This window comes from Ambystoma mexicanum, chromosome 11, assembly GCF_040938575.1.
Source record: "Ambystoma mexicanum isolate Mex_15411 chromosome 11, UKY_AmexF1_1, whole genome shotgun sequence".
In the NCBI taxonomy this organism is placed as follows: domain Eukaryota; kingdom Metazoa; phylum Chordata; class Amphibia; order Caudata; family Ambystomatidae; genus Ambystoma; species Ambystoma mexicanum.
Window position 1 is genome coordinate 1365383156 of NC_090934.1, and position 16841 is coordinate 1365399996.

Consider the following 16841-nt stretch of genomic DNA (forward strand, 5'->3'; position numbering starts at 1 on the left):
TCCCCCCCAGCAGACCTGGATCATGTGATGCATATCTTTTCAAGTTTCCTGTTCAGGGCATAATGAGTCGTAGTCTATAGTATATCCAGCAGTCTTAATCTCTGGGGGCACCATTATTCACGATAGTCTTTGTGCAGGAAATCCAGTACCAAGTCCCAGTCGTTCTTGAACTTGGCGTAGTCCCTCTAAATAGTGTAGGTTACCCATTCCAGCAACTTTTAACTAAGGACGTCCTGAGCTGTCTCGGCGAAATGTAAACAACGGGAGAGTTCCCTAACTAACTCATCAGAGGGAACTCATCGAGCGCTAAACAGGGAAACACAAATGGAGACGTTGTTACCCTTCAAAGACTCCGCTTGATATCCGGGGCTGCCCGGGGAAAGGCTGCCATGTTCCACCCTTCAGGGAAGCATTCACTATAAATGTGCGCCCCTACACAATCTGACTCTCACCCCCTGTGCTAAGGCGAGAGGCGCGTCTACTCCTCACTCGCACACACCAATGTAATCCCATCCACATGTTTATGCCCACCCCGGCTCTCCCCTCCCATCTCCGATGAATCTTCATAATGCAATGCCGAATCGAAGGCTCTCTGCTTCACACTGTGCCCGATTTCAAGATCAGAATTGCTTCCTATGGTCCTGCATAGAAATGCCTTTCCTACCCGCCTCATATTACCGTGGCGCCGCAGCGCACTTGCCTTGCAATGACCCCAACACCTGATAGCACCATGATGCCTTTGATGACCCAGAGGCCTAGCCAGGACTGTCTAACAAGAGGGTCTTGAAGCTAATGTAGTTGGGTCCACCCGAGTGACATTACCATCTGTTAATGCCCTCACAGCACTGCTGAGTGGACATTTACAGATACTGGGTGGGCCTTGCCCGCTCAGGGCCTACCCTGTCTACGCCTCTGTGATGACCCCTCTCCCGCTTCCAAAGCTACCCGCAATGCATCTAGGTGTTTTCAGGCAGATCTCACTGTATCCTGACTCTAACAGCTTGCCACCGCACCAGGCTTCTTACCTGCAACCCAGTCATTATGACTTTAGTATCACGTTGCTGCTTATGTGCTTCACCAGAATCCTTCTAACACGGCAAGTGCCGGATATGACCCCTAGCCTCCGACTCTTGCTTCTGCACGTAGCCCCCGTACCATGAGGCGTGGCTTTGCCAGTGTGTGCATGTACTCATACTTTGACTTACCAGCCCTGTTCTGTGGCTGAATTGTACATGCCGAATGTGACCCACCCAGCCCTGTGCTGTGTCTGAACTTTACCTGCCTGTCAATACCGAATGTTGACCAACCCAGCCCTATGCTGTGCCTGAATTTTACCTGCCTGTAACTACTGAATGTGACCATGAGCTTTCTGTAACTAGTGCCTAGATGCCTCTGGGTGTTGTGTGCTGAAATAAATGTGCAAATAAATAAATAAATAAAATATCAAATTGTCCAGAGCTCTCCAGGGCTTCTGGGTGCTACATGCGCTACAGTCATTCATTCTCAAGTGTATCTCTACTTGCTTGTCTTTCGTGCAGTTCTGACTTTGTGGTGCTGGTAGGTAGTTTATTTTGCTTTTGAACCCCAAATATAGCTGCAATGCCTGTGGTTACCTTGCCGATAGTTACTTCTCACCCAGGGAGTACTTGACATTTCCGCCCTCTGCCTACTACTCTTGGGCCGGCCTGGGGTAAACCTCTCTGCCTCACAATATTGTGATAGGGAGTGCAGCAAGGAAGGAGAGGGATGCACAGCCTGTAGGCGTTGTTTGTTTTATTTACCCACCCATCAACCGCCCATGGCCATGATAGATCCTATGGTCTATAGTGGAGGAAGCTTTTGGTGCCAGGCGGGGCCGATAATAGGGTGTCAGCGGGATGCTGAGGGGCACACTGGGCATCAGGGGGATCCCGGGGGCTGGCTGCCCCCTTGGGCCCCCACAAACCCCAGGCTTTGTCACTGCTAGCTACCCACCTGTTCTGTCCTCCCAGCATCAGGCAGAGCTGAAGTGAGAATCAAATCATTGGGTCTAATATGTGGGTCTTTTGTTTCCTGTCCCTGCGTACTTGTTGTAACTTTGTGCAAGCATTGTCGAAGCGCTGCATCGCACAAGACACTCCCTTGGGGTAATGTACCCATTGCAATCTATGCATAGCACCCATTTTCCATGCTACCTAGTCACACAGTCAGTCTGTATGTACCTGGGTGTCATAGAGCACCTAGATAGGACTGTGAAGGTTAGCAAGTGCCACACTTAGAACTGTGAATACTAGCATGTGCCACACTTAGATAGGACTGTGAACATCAGCCTGCATCGCATCTAGATAGGACTGTGAATGTTATGCTAGGACTGTGAAGGTTAGCAAGTGCCACACTTAGAACTGTGAATACTAGCATGTGCCACACTTAGATAGGACTGTGAACATCAGCCTGCGTCGCATCTAGATAGGACTCTGAATGTTATGCTAGGACTGTGAAGGTTAACAAGTTCCACACTTAGAACTGTGAATACTAGCATGTGCCACACTAAGATAGGACTGTGAACATCAGCCTGCGTCGCATCTAGATAGGACTGTGAATGTTATGCTAGGACTGTGAAGGTTAGCAAGTGCCACACTTAGAACTGTGAATATTAGCATGTGCCACACTTAGATAGGACTGTGAACATCAGCCTGCATCGCATCTAGATAGGACTGTGAATGTTACGCTAGGACTGTGAAGGTTAACAAGTGGCACACTTAGAACTGTGAATATTAGCATGTGCCACACTTAGATAGGACTGTGAACAACAGCCTGCGTCGCACCTAGATAGGACTGTGAATGTTACGCTAGGACTGTGAAGGTTAGCAAGTGCCACACTTAGAACTGTGAATACTAGCATGTGCCACACTTAGATAGGACTGTAAACATCAGCCTGCGTCACATCTAGATAGGGCTGTGAATGTTACACTAGGATTGTGAAGGTTAACAAGTGCCACACTTAGAACTGTGAATATTAGCATGTGCCACACTTATATAGGACTGTGAACATCAGCCTGCGTCGCATCTAGATAGGACTGTGAATGTTAGCAGGAACCACATTTAGACAGAATTGTGAACATCAGCCTACGTCGCACCCAGATAGAATTGTGAATGTTGGCAAGTGCCACACTTGCATAGAATTGTGAACATTAGCCTGCATCGCATCTGGATAGGATTGTAAATGTTGTCAAGTGCCACACACAGATGGAATTGCGAATGTTAGTAACTGCAGCACTTGGACAGAGTTGTAAATGTTAGCAAATGCTACACTTAGATAGAATTGTGAATGTTAGCAACTAGAACACTTGGATAGAATTTTGAATGATAGCAAGTGCCACATTTAGGAAGAATTGTGAACATTAGCATGCGTCACATCTAGACAGGATTGTGAATGTCGGCCAGTGCCACATCTAGACTGCATTGGGAATATTACCAATGGCACATTTAGATAGAATTGTGAATGCTAGCTTGCTTCGCATCTAGACAGGTTATGAAAGTGGGCCAGTGCCACATTAGGATATAATTGTGAACATTAGCATGTCTCATATATATACAGGATTAAGAATATTAGCCAGTGCCGGATCTAGATACAAATGCAGAGATATTCACGCACCACATCTAGAAAGAACATGGATATTTAGCACATATCACTTCTAGGTAGCAAGGCCATTAACCAACCCACTTATAATTTCACCCCTCTGCATACACCTCTCAAACTCTAGCCAAACACAACCACAACCCTAAAGCACAACAAGCTGCACAAACTTCACTACACCGCAACAACAAAACAAACCACACATAGCTTTGCACAACAACACAAGATGGCTACTGACCGGAAAGCACCCCCAAGCTCAGCGAACGGTGTTAACCGAACTGAAGCTGCCAACAGCACATCACTGCTCTCTTGCACTTTTTCTCGCTCGTCCCACTAACTCACCCATCACCCCCTTTCCTTTTCAGATCCGCCTGAGCGCCAGGGGACCACTCCGGTGGTGATAGTGCGAGGTACAAATATCCTTTAACATTAACCCCAAACAATAAGCAAAGGACCCGCCCATTGTGGGGATGCTGGGATGAGTGGGCCAGTGTGTGGGGGCAGCCTAGGGGCATGGGAGGTGTTGTGGTGGCATCCAGGAGATGCCAGGGAGAACTGGTTTCCCATCTTGGGGTCTCGGCCGGCTTTGCAGGCTTGAGCCCGTTGTGGGAGCACATTGCCACAAACTGCCCCATAAAAAGCGTAGGCAAAAGTTCAAGGAGCACAGTTCTCTGCCTTACCCTGCGTATTTCGCGTCACTGTGTTCCTGCCATCCGTACCCGTGCCTTCTCGACTGTGAGCACCATTGTGCTTTTTCTCTGAGGACCATATCCCTAGCTGCAGCTGCTCATCGCGAGTAGGTGAGCCAGAGATAGCTGAGGAGGAACAACAGGAATGCTGACTAAGGGCAAGAGGCACAGCAAGATAAGGTCGGGGAGAGGCAGTTGAGCGGGTCGGGGGGTAGAGGCCGCTGAACAGACATTGTGTGGGAGAAGCTGTAGGGAGCATGGGGGAATTGCTTTGTCGGGCTGTGGGTGTACAAGAGTACACTGTAACCTTTATGTGTGTTGCAAGGGATGGGGCCTAGCAAAATCAGAGATTAATGTGGGGCAGCGACTGTTTTTAGTATTTAGTTTGGCTCATATTAGTAACTGGCCAGAAATTGAGGTACACGCTCTCGCGGAGGCCAGCAGCATGTTAATTAAAGGTGTGCTGCAGTTTAGGTAGATCCCAGAATACTGCGACACAGCACTATATTCTCAGTAAACAGGTGTACACGCACTCACCAAGAGCACCAGTGTATTAATTGGGATTGTGTGCAGCCATTTTTGTAGAGCCCTGACTACCGCATCTTAGAATTGTATTCTCTGTAAAAAAAAAGAGGGGTGACATAGCGCTGGCTGCTGGGTGGAGAGCCGCGAGTGTTGGTCAGAGTCTAAATTAGTTAATAAAAAGCTGCCAACTGAATACAGTATTGTGGTACACTTCATTGGTCAGACAGAAAAGAAATAATTGTGGACGGGTTAAGAGCAGGGATAATCACACCCGGGCTTCATAAAAATTGACAACACAAGACAAAGGTTACTGAGGGCTTACTATGGTCTAAGGGTTCCCAGGGACTACACGGGAAAAGTAAGGGCATTTGGGGACCCTAACTGCATTATCCAAAGGGCATCATGGACCCAGGGAAATTGCCAGCTACAATTGCCATGATGCAGGGAAAGGACCTGGATGCCGTACTCGCTTCCCTCTCAGGGTATGCGGCGGCAGGAGAGGGCAGTGGGGGAATAGTGAAATCTAGGGTGGGGGGTGGCCTTAACGGCAAGGCCACAGAGAAAAATGTGTCCCCTAGTGCTGCATTCCCACCAGCTAAGAAAAGAAAGGGCGCTGCAAAAAAGAGGGCTCCGCCTCTACCGGTGGAGGTAGTGGGGTGGTGACCCACACAGCCTCAATAGTACCACCCACTAGTGAGGCCAAAGGCAGGGCAACATCAGGCCTGGGTCGGCATGGGAGGAATCAACCAGAAACAAGGGGGACAGCCATTATTCTGCATGCACCCGTCAGTCCCCCCATGGGAGGACAATGGCGCAACATCCAGAACAACCCATGGGCAATGAACAACTGGCAAGGTGCGGGTTACGGGTGGGGGGCCCCAATGCAAGGTTTCCCAGGAGGTGGAATGGAATGGCCAGTTGGGTGAAATTTAGAGGGCTCCGGGGGGCGCAGCAGCAGATGTCCTACCACAGGCACCTAGCCAGACAATGGCTGGGGGTATGGGGTGCCCCTTAAACAGGTCAATAGGGAAAAAGCAGTGAGACACATCCAACAATAAACGGTGTAAAGAAGGTGATCCCATTGGGAGTCCCAGTAACGGGATTCCACAGTTAGTCAGCCCTTGGAGGTCACAAGTGGGATGCCTGGTTTGGATGGGAACCCGCTGTGGGTATGAGCAGCGCAAGTGTTGGGGGGCCATTTGGGAGCGCTAGGGGTACATCAGCATCTTCAGCGGACATGACAGCGGGGGTGGGGCAGCTGAGATGGACCCCACTTCAGTTCAGGTCACAACAGGGTCTGCAACGCCAGTATGCTTACTTGGCATGTGTCACAGGACAATAAGCAAAACATTTGGAATGATAAATACATTGATATTTTCTCCTTGCTGGATTATAGGAGAGTGGAGGACTGCAAGGATTCAAAGGGTGAGGAGAAGGATAGGAAGTTCTTTATAGGAAAGTCTTTGGCCAATTGGGCCACGAGTTTTGCCATTTTCGCTGTAAATCTGCTTGAAAAAGTCCCCAGAATTGCAACGAAAGCTAATGTCATATAATCACTTAGTACTGACCATGTACCACAACTGCACGTTTGAGGCCTGGTTGGTGAACGATGAAAGGCTCAGAAGCCCCAAAGCAGGGAATGTTCAGATGGACTGGGGGACCAGGGCAATGGACCTTTGGGCAAGTTGCACAGTGGTGCACCCTACCTCCAGCAAGGGGTTTGGAACAGGGAGGGAGGCAAAGCCCTTTCGGGGTAGCGCATGGCCAGGGAACAAGAAGGGTGCTTGCTGGGCCTTCAATAAGACAACATGCACAAGACCGTATGCAGGTTTAAGCACATCTGTTCCTTTTGCGGGATGTTGGGGCACGGGGAAGTCAAGTGTGCAAAACGGAACAAAGAGCATAAGTAGGGGTAAGACTTTGGGTGTGTCCCTGAATAGCCTGCCCTTGCTCCTGCGGGTAGACTTGCTGAAAAAATGGGCAAATAGGTACCACAGTCGCAAGGATGCTAAACTATAATTAGAGGGGTTTTCGCAGGGTTTTCAGATTCTGATAAGGAGATTACCTGTCCCAGGGGGGAGAGAGTCACAAAAAGCCAACCAGGATTACTACTGGACTGGGTGGACAATGAGTTTAAACTAAGCAGGATGGCAGGACCATTCCCTACTCCATCCCCTGCTGAACTTTTTGTGTTCACCAGTGGGCATTGGTCCCAAGAAGGAGCCTGGGAAATTCAGATTAATCCATAATGTATCCTTCCCAAGGGGGTTATCTGTGAATGATGCCATTTATGAAGAGCTTGGCTCTGTGAGATACGCCTTGTTCTATGAGGCATTGGCAGTACTACAGCGACTTGGCCAAATCTGACATAAAATCGGCGTTTCGTTTATTGCCAGTGCACCCAGAAGATTACTATTCATTGGGGTTCCGGGTTGGAGGGGAATTCTACTTTGACAAGTGTGTGCCAATGAGATGTACCATATCTTGTTCCTCCTTTGAGGCATTCAGCACGTTCCTGGAGTGGGCAACAAAGAGGGTAGAAGGGAGCCAAGATGCTTCCCTACTTGGATGATTTTTTGTTTATGGGTCAGAAAGGTTCATACCCGTGTGGGAAGGCACTGCGAGCATTCCAGAAAGAGACAGGGGCGCTGGGGGTACCGCGCCCTGGGGAGAAGACAGACGGATCCACGACTTTCGCTATATTTCCTGGGTATTGAAATTGATTTCATGCAGGGGGTGTGCCGCCTCGCGGGGTACAAAGTCTGTAATTTTAGGGAGGCAGTGGCCACCTGCTTGTGGCCAAAGAAGATACCTCTGGGGCAAATGCGGAGTCTGGTGGCTCAGCTTAACTCGCTCTGTGTATAGTTCCAATGGGCAGGTCGTTTTCCCGGTCAATTGCAGGGGCAATCTCAGGACTTAACAAGACACACCATCACACAAAGCTGTCCAAGGAGCTAAAGCAAGACCTAGTGATCTGGGACACCTTTCTGGCGGAGTTTAACATGGTACTGGTTTGGCCCACTGAAGTAAAAGACAGCAAGCAACTGGGGCTTCACACCGACGCCGCAGGTAGTGCAGGTTCTGGGGCCTTTTGGGGGAACAAGTGGTGCGGGCAACGGTGGCCCGCCAGTTGGGTGGACAGCGGCCTGACCAGGAACGTAACATTCATGGAGCTCTTCCCTAGAATAGTGACGCTGGACATATGGGGAGAAGAGCTAAGGGGCAGAGATGTGCTGTTCTGGTCAGACAGCATGTCCGTGGAGTGCTGAATTAACAGCGCGAAGGCGGCATGCCCCATGGTGATGAGATTATTGAAGAAATTGGTACTGTCATGTCTGATGAAAAATGTGCGTTTTCAGGCTAAACACGTGCAGGGCATTCACAACAATGCCGCTGATGCTTTGTCCCGTTTTAAATTACAGGAGTTCCCGCGCTGCCTATCAACAGCAACCTTGGCAATGACACTGTTTCCCGAGATGCTTTGGGGCATTGGTGCCCGAATTTAGCCTCACTCATTGAAGGCCCAGTATCGGAGAAGACCCAGAAAGCTAATGAAAAATGTTTCAGGGAATTAAGGGAATTTTGCAAAGCTCAGGGGTTAGTGGACATATTCCACAGGGAGATCGTTAGAAAGGTCCTGGGATACTTTCAGGGTCTGGAAATGTCGATGGGGGCGACCTGAACTAAGATGGCATCCATCTGTTTTTTACCAGTCTGGAGAGAAGGCCACCCCCCTGTGCCGACTTTGTGGTAAAGAAGGCTCTAATATGATGGAGGAGGATAGAGGGCCCTCAGGGGGACAGCAGGTAGCCAATGGATCCAGAGAAATTGACCGCCATCATGAGTTACTTGGGGGACATTTGCAGCAATGCATGGCAAGTATCGATTTGTGCAGGGCAGCTTTTGCTTTGGCTTACTTCAGAGCATTCAGGATAGGGGAGTTGGTGGGAGCATCCACATCAGTCTTTAGGGGGGATTAGCACATGGGGACCTTTCTTTGGGGGGAGGAAAGCGGTGCAGCTCTGGCTTAGAAAATCAATGGACCAGGAAGGACGAGGGGTCCGGGTCACATTAACGAAGCATGACAGTGGCGAGATCTACCCGGTGGGACTGGAAGATCATTTGTGGCCTACAGGGCCGAGAAAGAGGGACCTCTGTTTCAACTCAGTGATGGCTACTGCCTTTCTAGGTTCCAATTCAGGAAGATCTTTGAGAGATCACTGGAAGGGGTCCAACACTGGGGGCTGGGATTCGCCCCTCATTCCGTCGGAATTGGGGCAGTTCCCACTGATGCTAGATATGGGTGCAGAGAGAAGGAGATCAAAGAAATTGGACAATTGAAGTCCAGGGCATACAAAGAGTACATCAGACCACACTTAACATGTTGACGAGCCTAGGTGCGGCATAAAAAGGGGAGGGGAAGGATGGGTTGCAAAGCTGTGATATTGTTCAAGCTGAGGAGACGAGGGACTCCTCTGGCTGCTCTGCTCATAACATGGCTAACATACTTTTTTTCTATACTTGCGTAAGACAGATGGCGAGGCTGGTAGTATGAGTCATGAGGCACTCGTTCGTACAGAGAATGGAGCAGAGAGTGTGAGAACGCCCAGGACTGTTGGCGGAAGCAGCGGCCTTTGAAATATACTGGATTGGTTCAGGGGGCTTGCAAGTGCGCGGTGTTGGAGGAAAAAGGACAAAAAAGGGGGGTGTGCGACCCAGACCTGGTGATCTTGAATCTTGGGGGCAATGATCTGGTGCAGTTGTGAGAAGGGTGCTGATTGTAGAGCTATTGTCTCTTTTTGGGTGGCTTGAATGTTTCTGCCCGGGGGCATTACTCACATGGTTGCAAAATAGTCCAAGGTTGAACTGGGGGCAAGAGGCGCCCTCGCACCCACTGAATATTGCAGCATGAAAGATGAACAAGGAGATGGCCAGGCTTTCCCGGTGCAACGGGCAGCTATGGATCATAGAGAATGGCCCATGAAGGGGCCCGAGGTCCTGCCATCAGGACGGTGTTAACCTATCTCAAGGAGGCACTGAACTTTTACTACAGAACGTTTTGGCAGTGATGAGAACATTTGTGCGAGTCAGGGGGTGGCACGGACTGATGGGTCTGCACCCCGTGGCAGGTGGGGGAGGACCATGTGGACGTTGAGATCCCTTTCCGGGGGACTCTAGAGCTGAAATAGTGGGAAGGGGAGGGCGCAGAACGCCCCCGTCAGAATTGGGGAGTAGCTACTGAGGGGTGCTGGGGGGGCGAGGTCAGGGGGCAATTTGGGTAACGAAGGGTGTGCCTCCTGGTATACACACAGAGAAGGGCATGGTGGGGAGGGGATAGGGCCTCACCACCATGCACCGCCCAGGGGGTGGGGGTTCATGGTCCGCCTGGACCACCTGTCAGTGTTAGGAAGGTTATTGTGGGGTGCTTTGTAAGTCACATTTTCTTCTCTGTGTTGCCTTCTATCCTCTGCGTATCCTCTTGCAAGCTGTGTATAGCACCCATTGTCCATGCTACCTAGTCACACAGTCTGTATGCACCTAGGTGTCATAGAGCACCCCAAACTGTACTGAGCCGTGTGAGAGGCATGCCTTTTAAGATGGGAGTAGGAGCTGAGTGGTCCTCTGCACTACCGAGTCACCCAAGGAGCCAAAGATGTCCTCCTGGGCTTTTTGCACAGGTCTCGGGAGGATAAGCCAGGAAAGAAGAATACGTGTCTGTTGTGCTCCTCTGCACCTCTGCGCTCTTTCCAACCTAAGCACAGCTGGCACATAGTATTCCCTGATGCTGACCACACTGCACGTCTAACTCAAAAACAAACGTAAGCTCGTGCCAGTAAGCCGCCATTTTGTGACAACTAAATCAACAGCCCTCAGTGCAATCAGAAGGGTGACCTAAGGAAAGATGGCATTCACGAAGTGATCGGAAAAATAAATTATAAAGTGTGCAGTGAGTCATTTTAAAGAGCAGGTGTTCATTTCGTTTTGACGGTGTGATGTGATATTCATACATGTAATTTCATGCGGGTGAAGTGAAAAGGAAACGTTGGCATAGGACATATTATTTTATTAATACTATTATTATTAGGTTATTTATTCTTCAGGAAGCAACGGAACACTGGCGAGGAGGCAGAGAAACGCTTCATGTGTTAATTTCCCCTCAAAAATATTGCCATACAAAAATATCACCATATTTTTGCTGTGATATTAAGGCATGGAACCTGCGGGGGACACCCCCGCAACCCCTGTATTAATTTAAAAGGAGCGGGGGGCACCCCCGCAACACCCGCTCCCAAAAAACCCTAATATTATCCCCACTAAAAATATCACCTATGGCCGTTCCCGACGACCATATATACGGGGATATTTTTGGTGGGGATAATATTACCTGATACCAGAGAAACAAGGGAGCAGGGACTTAACAACAGGTTAGGGTTGACTATTTGTCAGCAAGATGTACAAGCAGCAGGGGAGGTAGCAGTGGGGAGCAGATCATCGGGCCTCATTACGACTTCGGCGGGAGCCATGCCGCTATTGGTGGCATGGCTGCCGCCGAAATTGGGTCCAGGTTCCCAGAATGGGGAATTACTAGGCCATTCCGAGCTCGGAGGGCATGGTAATTCCTCCCTCCAGGGGCCTTCCCCATTCCCATCTGAGCCCCCATAGGGCTCAATGGCAATGGGAGAGCGTGCAAACAACGGGCCGATTACGAGCGGCCCGTTGTTTGCTCCCTCTTCCCCTCGCGGGACCCGGTAAGAACGCCTGGTTTGACCAGGCGTTACTTACCGGGTCCCGCGAGGGGAGCTTGTAATGAGGCGGAACGGGTTTAACGGGTCCGCCTCCTTTAGCGGAGCCCGTTAACCCGTTCCGCCTCAGTCGTAATGAGACCCATCCAGTCGGGTGAGGAGCGGAGGGTGTGAGGACCTAGGGGTTAGGGTCCACACCCACACAAGCAGTGTAATCTCCCCCTTTTCAGAACTTAAGTCCTGGTAAAAAAGCCTATCGCTTGTGTATTGTCCTTTGTGTACCCAGTTGCCTTTCAAAAATGAATTGTGTGTGGGAAGTTTGTAATTTTGGCATCAGAAAGTGTCTACTTAATATTGACAAACTCTTTCATATTACATAGCAGGTGATCTTGCCAGTATTGACAGATGACAGATATTCATTGTTTCCCAACCCAATGGTTCTCTTTTTATCAACTGCAAAAGAACGATGGGCTGATGGGACCAACCGGGAATCGAACCTGTGGCCATGAGGTCAAGCACAGGCCCCTGTAGTGGATGCATTAGTCCGCTGAGCCTCAGACCAGGCTGTTTTACTTTTTAATTCATGTGCATATTGTGGGTCCTGTCTCTGGGGCTTTCCTGCTTTACAGAAACGTCGCACACGGACAAGTGCGATTTTGCAAATGATGCTTGTGCAAATACCTGTGTGACATCAGGATGTCATCTCTTTTTTAGAAAATGCACCCGATGCCGGGGGAACACTAGACTTGAGGAAAGGGTCAGTGGTGAAAAAAGAAGGTGTGAAGCACAGTCTGGGTCCATTTATCACAAGGTGTGCATTTTATTACAGGGAAACATAGTGTGAAGGGGTGGCACCTGGGATGTCATTGGAAGGGAGTGGGCACGTGTTGAGCACGGGAACGTGGGCCCAGCTGTGCGCCAGTGGGTAGGAGAGCACAGAGGGAGGCGTGCTTGGGAGGCGTGCAGTAGCTGTCCAGGGTGCTGAACGCCACTGGCCGATCGTGGCTAGCAGCGCTGTCAGAGGGGCCGGACGCCGGAGCCTCGCTGACTTCTGGGTGCAGCATTTCTCCCACACGCTGCAGCCTGCACTGGGCGACGTTTAACCCATTATTCTTTGCCCACGTGCTGTGTCTGCAACAAAATTAGCCCTTCCTGCGTTTAAAGAAACGCTATGCAATTTACAAAGTGTGCCTCAAAAGAGGCCGCACGCCCCCAGAGGACCCTCCCATACATAGGATGCCCCCTGCAAGGGGGGCATGCCCCGGTGACGGGGTAATCGACCCTGTTGAATGACCAGCATGTCAACATTTCACCACAGCCCAGTGCCCCCGCACCCTCAAACACCTGCTAATGGCCACAAATGTAAATATTGTTTAACTAGAGCTCCCCCACCCCCCAACAATCCGAGGCCCCGTGCGTTCAGTCTTGGTGTATTTATTGTTCAACAGGAAAATGCAAAAAAAAAAAAGCTTATATAAGCTTCGTAAAAATGGAGTAGCCATGAACGGAAACCACTCTAGGTGAATAGTGTACATTATAAAATGAAGCTGGCAGGGCCCGTCCCATGGCCCCCGCGGTGTCATTGATCAGTTCTAGTTATTGTTTATACCGCGAACATTTAGTAGCAGACCGCGCGGCGGGGACGCGGCTGCCACGTGCGCCTTTGTCCTGCAGCTGAACTAGTTTCCACTCCAGCGGCTCCGTCAACAAGCAGGCCACGCACAGGACACGTTCCCGCGCCGGTCCACACCAGCCGGCGCCTGCCTGCTGCCTGAGAAGGCAGCACATGGCGGCAGCAGGCCATGGCCCCAGCCATAGCCGCCCAGTCTTCCACTACGCACCAACAGCGAGCCACTGCACGAAGCCAGGCCATGCACCGGGCAGTCGCACGTGCTACTACTACAGCTGCCCCATGCCAGGGAGGCGCCGCTGTGTCTGGCCGCAGAGTTCTCTCATGCGGTGGCAGTGGTATATGCCACATGCTGGCGTGGCACGTGTCTACTTTTCATCTCTCCCTGGGCTCGAGCTCCTGCCCATTCTTCCTATATTCCTCTCTATAAGTGGTCCACCTCTAATCCATTTTACTCCAGCATTCTAAGGTCTGGCGATCCCTGGGCCGGGACACAATATACCCTAAAATCTCAGACAAGGATTGGCGCTTTGAGATCACTATCTCAGTGATTCGGTGCAGTGTAAAAGATCAATAATTAATTAATTAGCCCCAATCAACGCTCAACCTCTCAGTGTCACGATGGGTTGCCATTAGGAAATGTGTGTATCTGTTTTGATGCGCTACAGGACCCAGGGCCGAGCAGCGGTGTGCCTGCACTGGTCAGTTTCTTCATTAATGCAGCTGAAAATTGTAGGTCAGGAGTACCCCCACCGCCCCAACCATTATAATTATAATTGCTTAATACCAACGAGTGATTCGAACCTGTGTTGCGCTGTGTTGTCTTGCTTCCAAGAGATGACAACCACGTTGCCCCTGAGCTGTCACACATCTACCAATGTTACCCATTTTATATCTATTCAGAAGACCCACCAGACCCCATCTGTCACTCAGCAGCGGGATATCTGTATTTATGAGGTGTCCGGGCAGATGGCCTGTACCACACCATGCATGACCAAACCTTAGCATTGTATCCCACGCAGAATTCCATAACCAGGCAAAATATGCCAACCTGACCCCCGCCCCTGCAAGACATTTCTGCTATCATACGCTATCAGACCCATCATCCATGCGCCCAGGTCCTGAACGTGTCAATGAACTGTACCCACACTGTTACTGTTCTACAGTCGTGGAGTATGTGGGCACCCACACAACGCCAAGTCAGCAGTACACTGCCACCCACACATGCAGAACATACATCTGCATGGTTTGAGTCATGCATTCCATGCAGCCTGTCCTTTTAGCACCAGCCCGCCTACCCATGAGCAGGGGTGTTGCTAGGTCTGGAAATGATCCGGGGCTACGCTAATGTCGGGACTGTCGGGACTCGGGGCTAACTAGCCTTTTGTTTGTAGCCCCTGAGATTCTATCCGGGGCTACAACCAAAAAACCTGGGGCTATAGCCCCTTATGCCCCACCGCCCACCAACGCCTCTGCCCATGAGCAGCAGGAAATGTGCATGTGAAGCAAACAGTGGCACACGTATAATTCCAGAGATCAGTGAAATGTCAATACGTCCATACATCCAGGGTCAGACTGGGGCATAACATTGTCTCTGGCAACAATGAAAAAGTGACCCACAATTGCAAATGGCAATTCCTTCCTTTGGTGACAGACTCTTTGAGTAGTAACCAGGGGGAGGTTTTTTTGATAAAATGTGATGGAGATTGTGCATTTTAAAGAATATGTTTTCAGTATCAATGGTCAAAACTACTAGCCACATAGTGAAGTAACTCATCAAACTGGCCCACGTTGGCCAAAAAAGTGGCCCACTTCGACCAACAAAAACTTGCACACGTTAGCATTTTGCGTTTTTGGTTCGGGCATTGCCTTATTGCCCTACAGGCCCGCCTAGATACAACTGGAAATTGGATGTCAATACAACGGCACTTACGCATCAAAGCCTTGCACACCATGCCTTGCCCATGCAACAGAAGAACGCAGCCAGTGCATGTGGGCAGTAGGATGCCATGCAAACAATGTTGACTCTATACATCTAAGGCATGCTATGTGGTGAACAGTAATGCAAGGCATGTGGGGTATCATAGACATGCACAAATGCCATGCTAATGCGGCAGCGGCGGCATCCACACACCTGGTGCATGAAGGCAGCACATTAACAGGGCAGCTCCATATGATATAATAATAATGTGTTTCTTATATAGAGCTGCACACCCATAGGTCGCAGAGTGCTCAAATAACAGAAGGCCTTATCATCCCACAGAGTGGTACTCATGCATGGAGTACCGCGTTAATGCAGCAGCATATCTGCAACTCGTACATGCAGAGCGCCATGTCTAATGCATGCAGCAGCATCCCCAACCCTAAGGCATGCAGGAGGTTCTGTGATAATACTAGGGACTCGCCCTCACTTCGGTGGCACTACAGAATGGCATGCTAATAACAGAGCAGCACCCATGCACCTGATGCATGAATGCATGCATGCATGCATGCATGCAGGGTCGCGATAACTGCGCAGCACCTACACAAAGACGGAATGAAGGTAAAGGGATACTGATAGCACAGCAGCACCCAAGCATTGCATGAACAGACACACTGCCACGACACCACAACTTTACTCAAACTGCACATCTGCAGCATGGAGGCAAAGGCACGGCACTCTGCACCTGTGCAATGCAGATCGTGCCACGAAAATGCAGCCGTACAATACATCTCATATGTTGGAGCACAGCGTGGCAGTAACACAGTTGCATATTTGCATGTCAGACATGCAGGCAGTGCCGGGAAAACTCAGCAACACCCCCGCACCACATGCACGAACACGGGGACACAACACATCCTATATCTCCGGCAAGTAGCAGTGTTGTGATAGCACGACAGCCCCTCACGCATGCAGCGGCGGCGGTCATGAGAACGCAGCATCGCCGGGAGAAACACCCTACATCACACACACACACGCCCGTGTCATGCCAATGCGCCGGCACATGAACGCATGATCTATAATCACGCATGTAACGGAGCAGCATCCTGCATGTCAGGCACACACGCCGGGCCCTGGCACCCCAGCCGCACCTGTACACACCATGCACGGCAGCGCAGCCGCCGCCTGCCCATCAGGCGCACATACCGCGCCACGACCTCGGGCCAGCATCTGTCCACCACAGGCATGCAGCAGCAGCAGCGCCCCGCACAGAAGGCACGCAGCCGTGCCATGGCAACACGGCGGCACCTCACCCAGGCGCCGAGGCCGTGCGCGCCTCGCGCCGCCTCCCCCGCACCCACACTCACCACAGTTTCCTCTTGTAGGGCAGAATGTTGCTCCGGTTGGAGGGGGTCACCCCGATGGCCATCTGCAAGACGGTCAGGTATTTCTGGTACTTCATGCCGCCGCCCGGCCGCAGGCCCCCGCAGAGCGTTGAGGGGCGGCCGCCTGCCTGGCTGGCTGCATCGGCCGTGCCCGCTGCCTCCGTCAGCGGCTCGCCATGTCTTCTGCCCGCCGAGCTAGAGGAGGCCCGGAGCCCGCGCCATCCAACCTGCGCGCGCCCCCGCTGTAAGCTTATTAGCGCTTAGAATAGCGCCCCGTTAATCCCGGCACTGCTGGTTTAACTATAACAAGGTTGTCGATCCAAACATCTACT

General features: G+C 50.8%; 1 protein-coding gene across 7 annotated transcripts in view; it reads right to left on the reverse strand.

The window, feature by feature from the left end:
- TJP1 (tight junction protein 1) overlaps window positions 1–16841 on the reverse strand; it is a 2827266-nt gene that overhangs the window by 2311372 nt on the left and 499053 nt on the right. Inside the window, exon 1 of one of the 7 annotated variants that reach the window (XM_069624934.1) lies at window positions 16492–16817. The exons of the other annotated variants lie outside the window; for them this stretch is intronic. Within the exon in view, the coding sequence (XP_069481035.1) occupies window positions 16492–16586 (95 nt within the window). The 5' untranslated portion in view covers window positions 16587–16817. Of the gene's footprint in view, window positions 1–16491; window positions 16818–16841 lie in introns of those variants that run through there. 7 annotated transcript variants of the gene reach the window in all.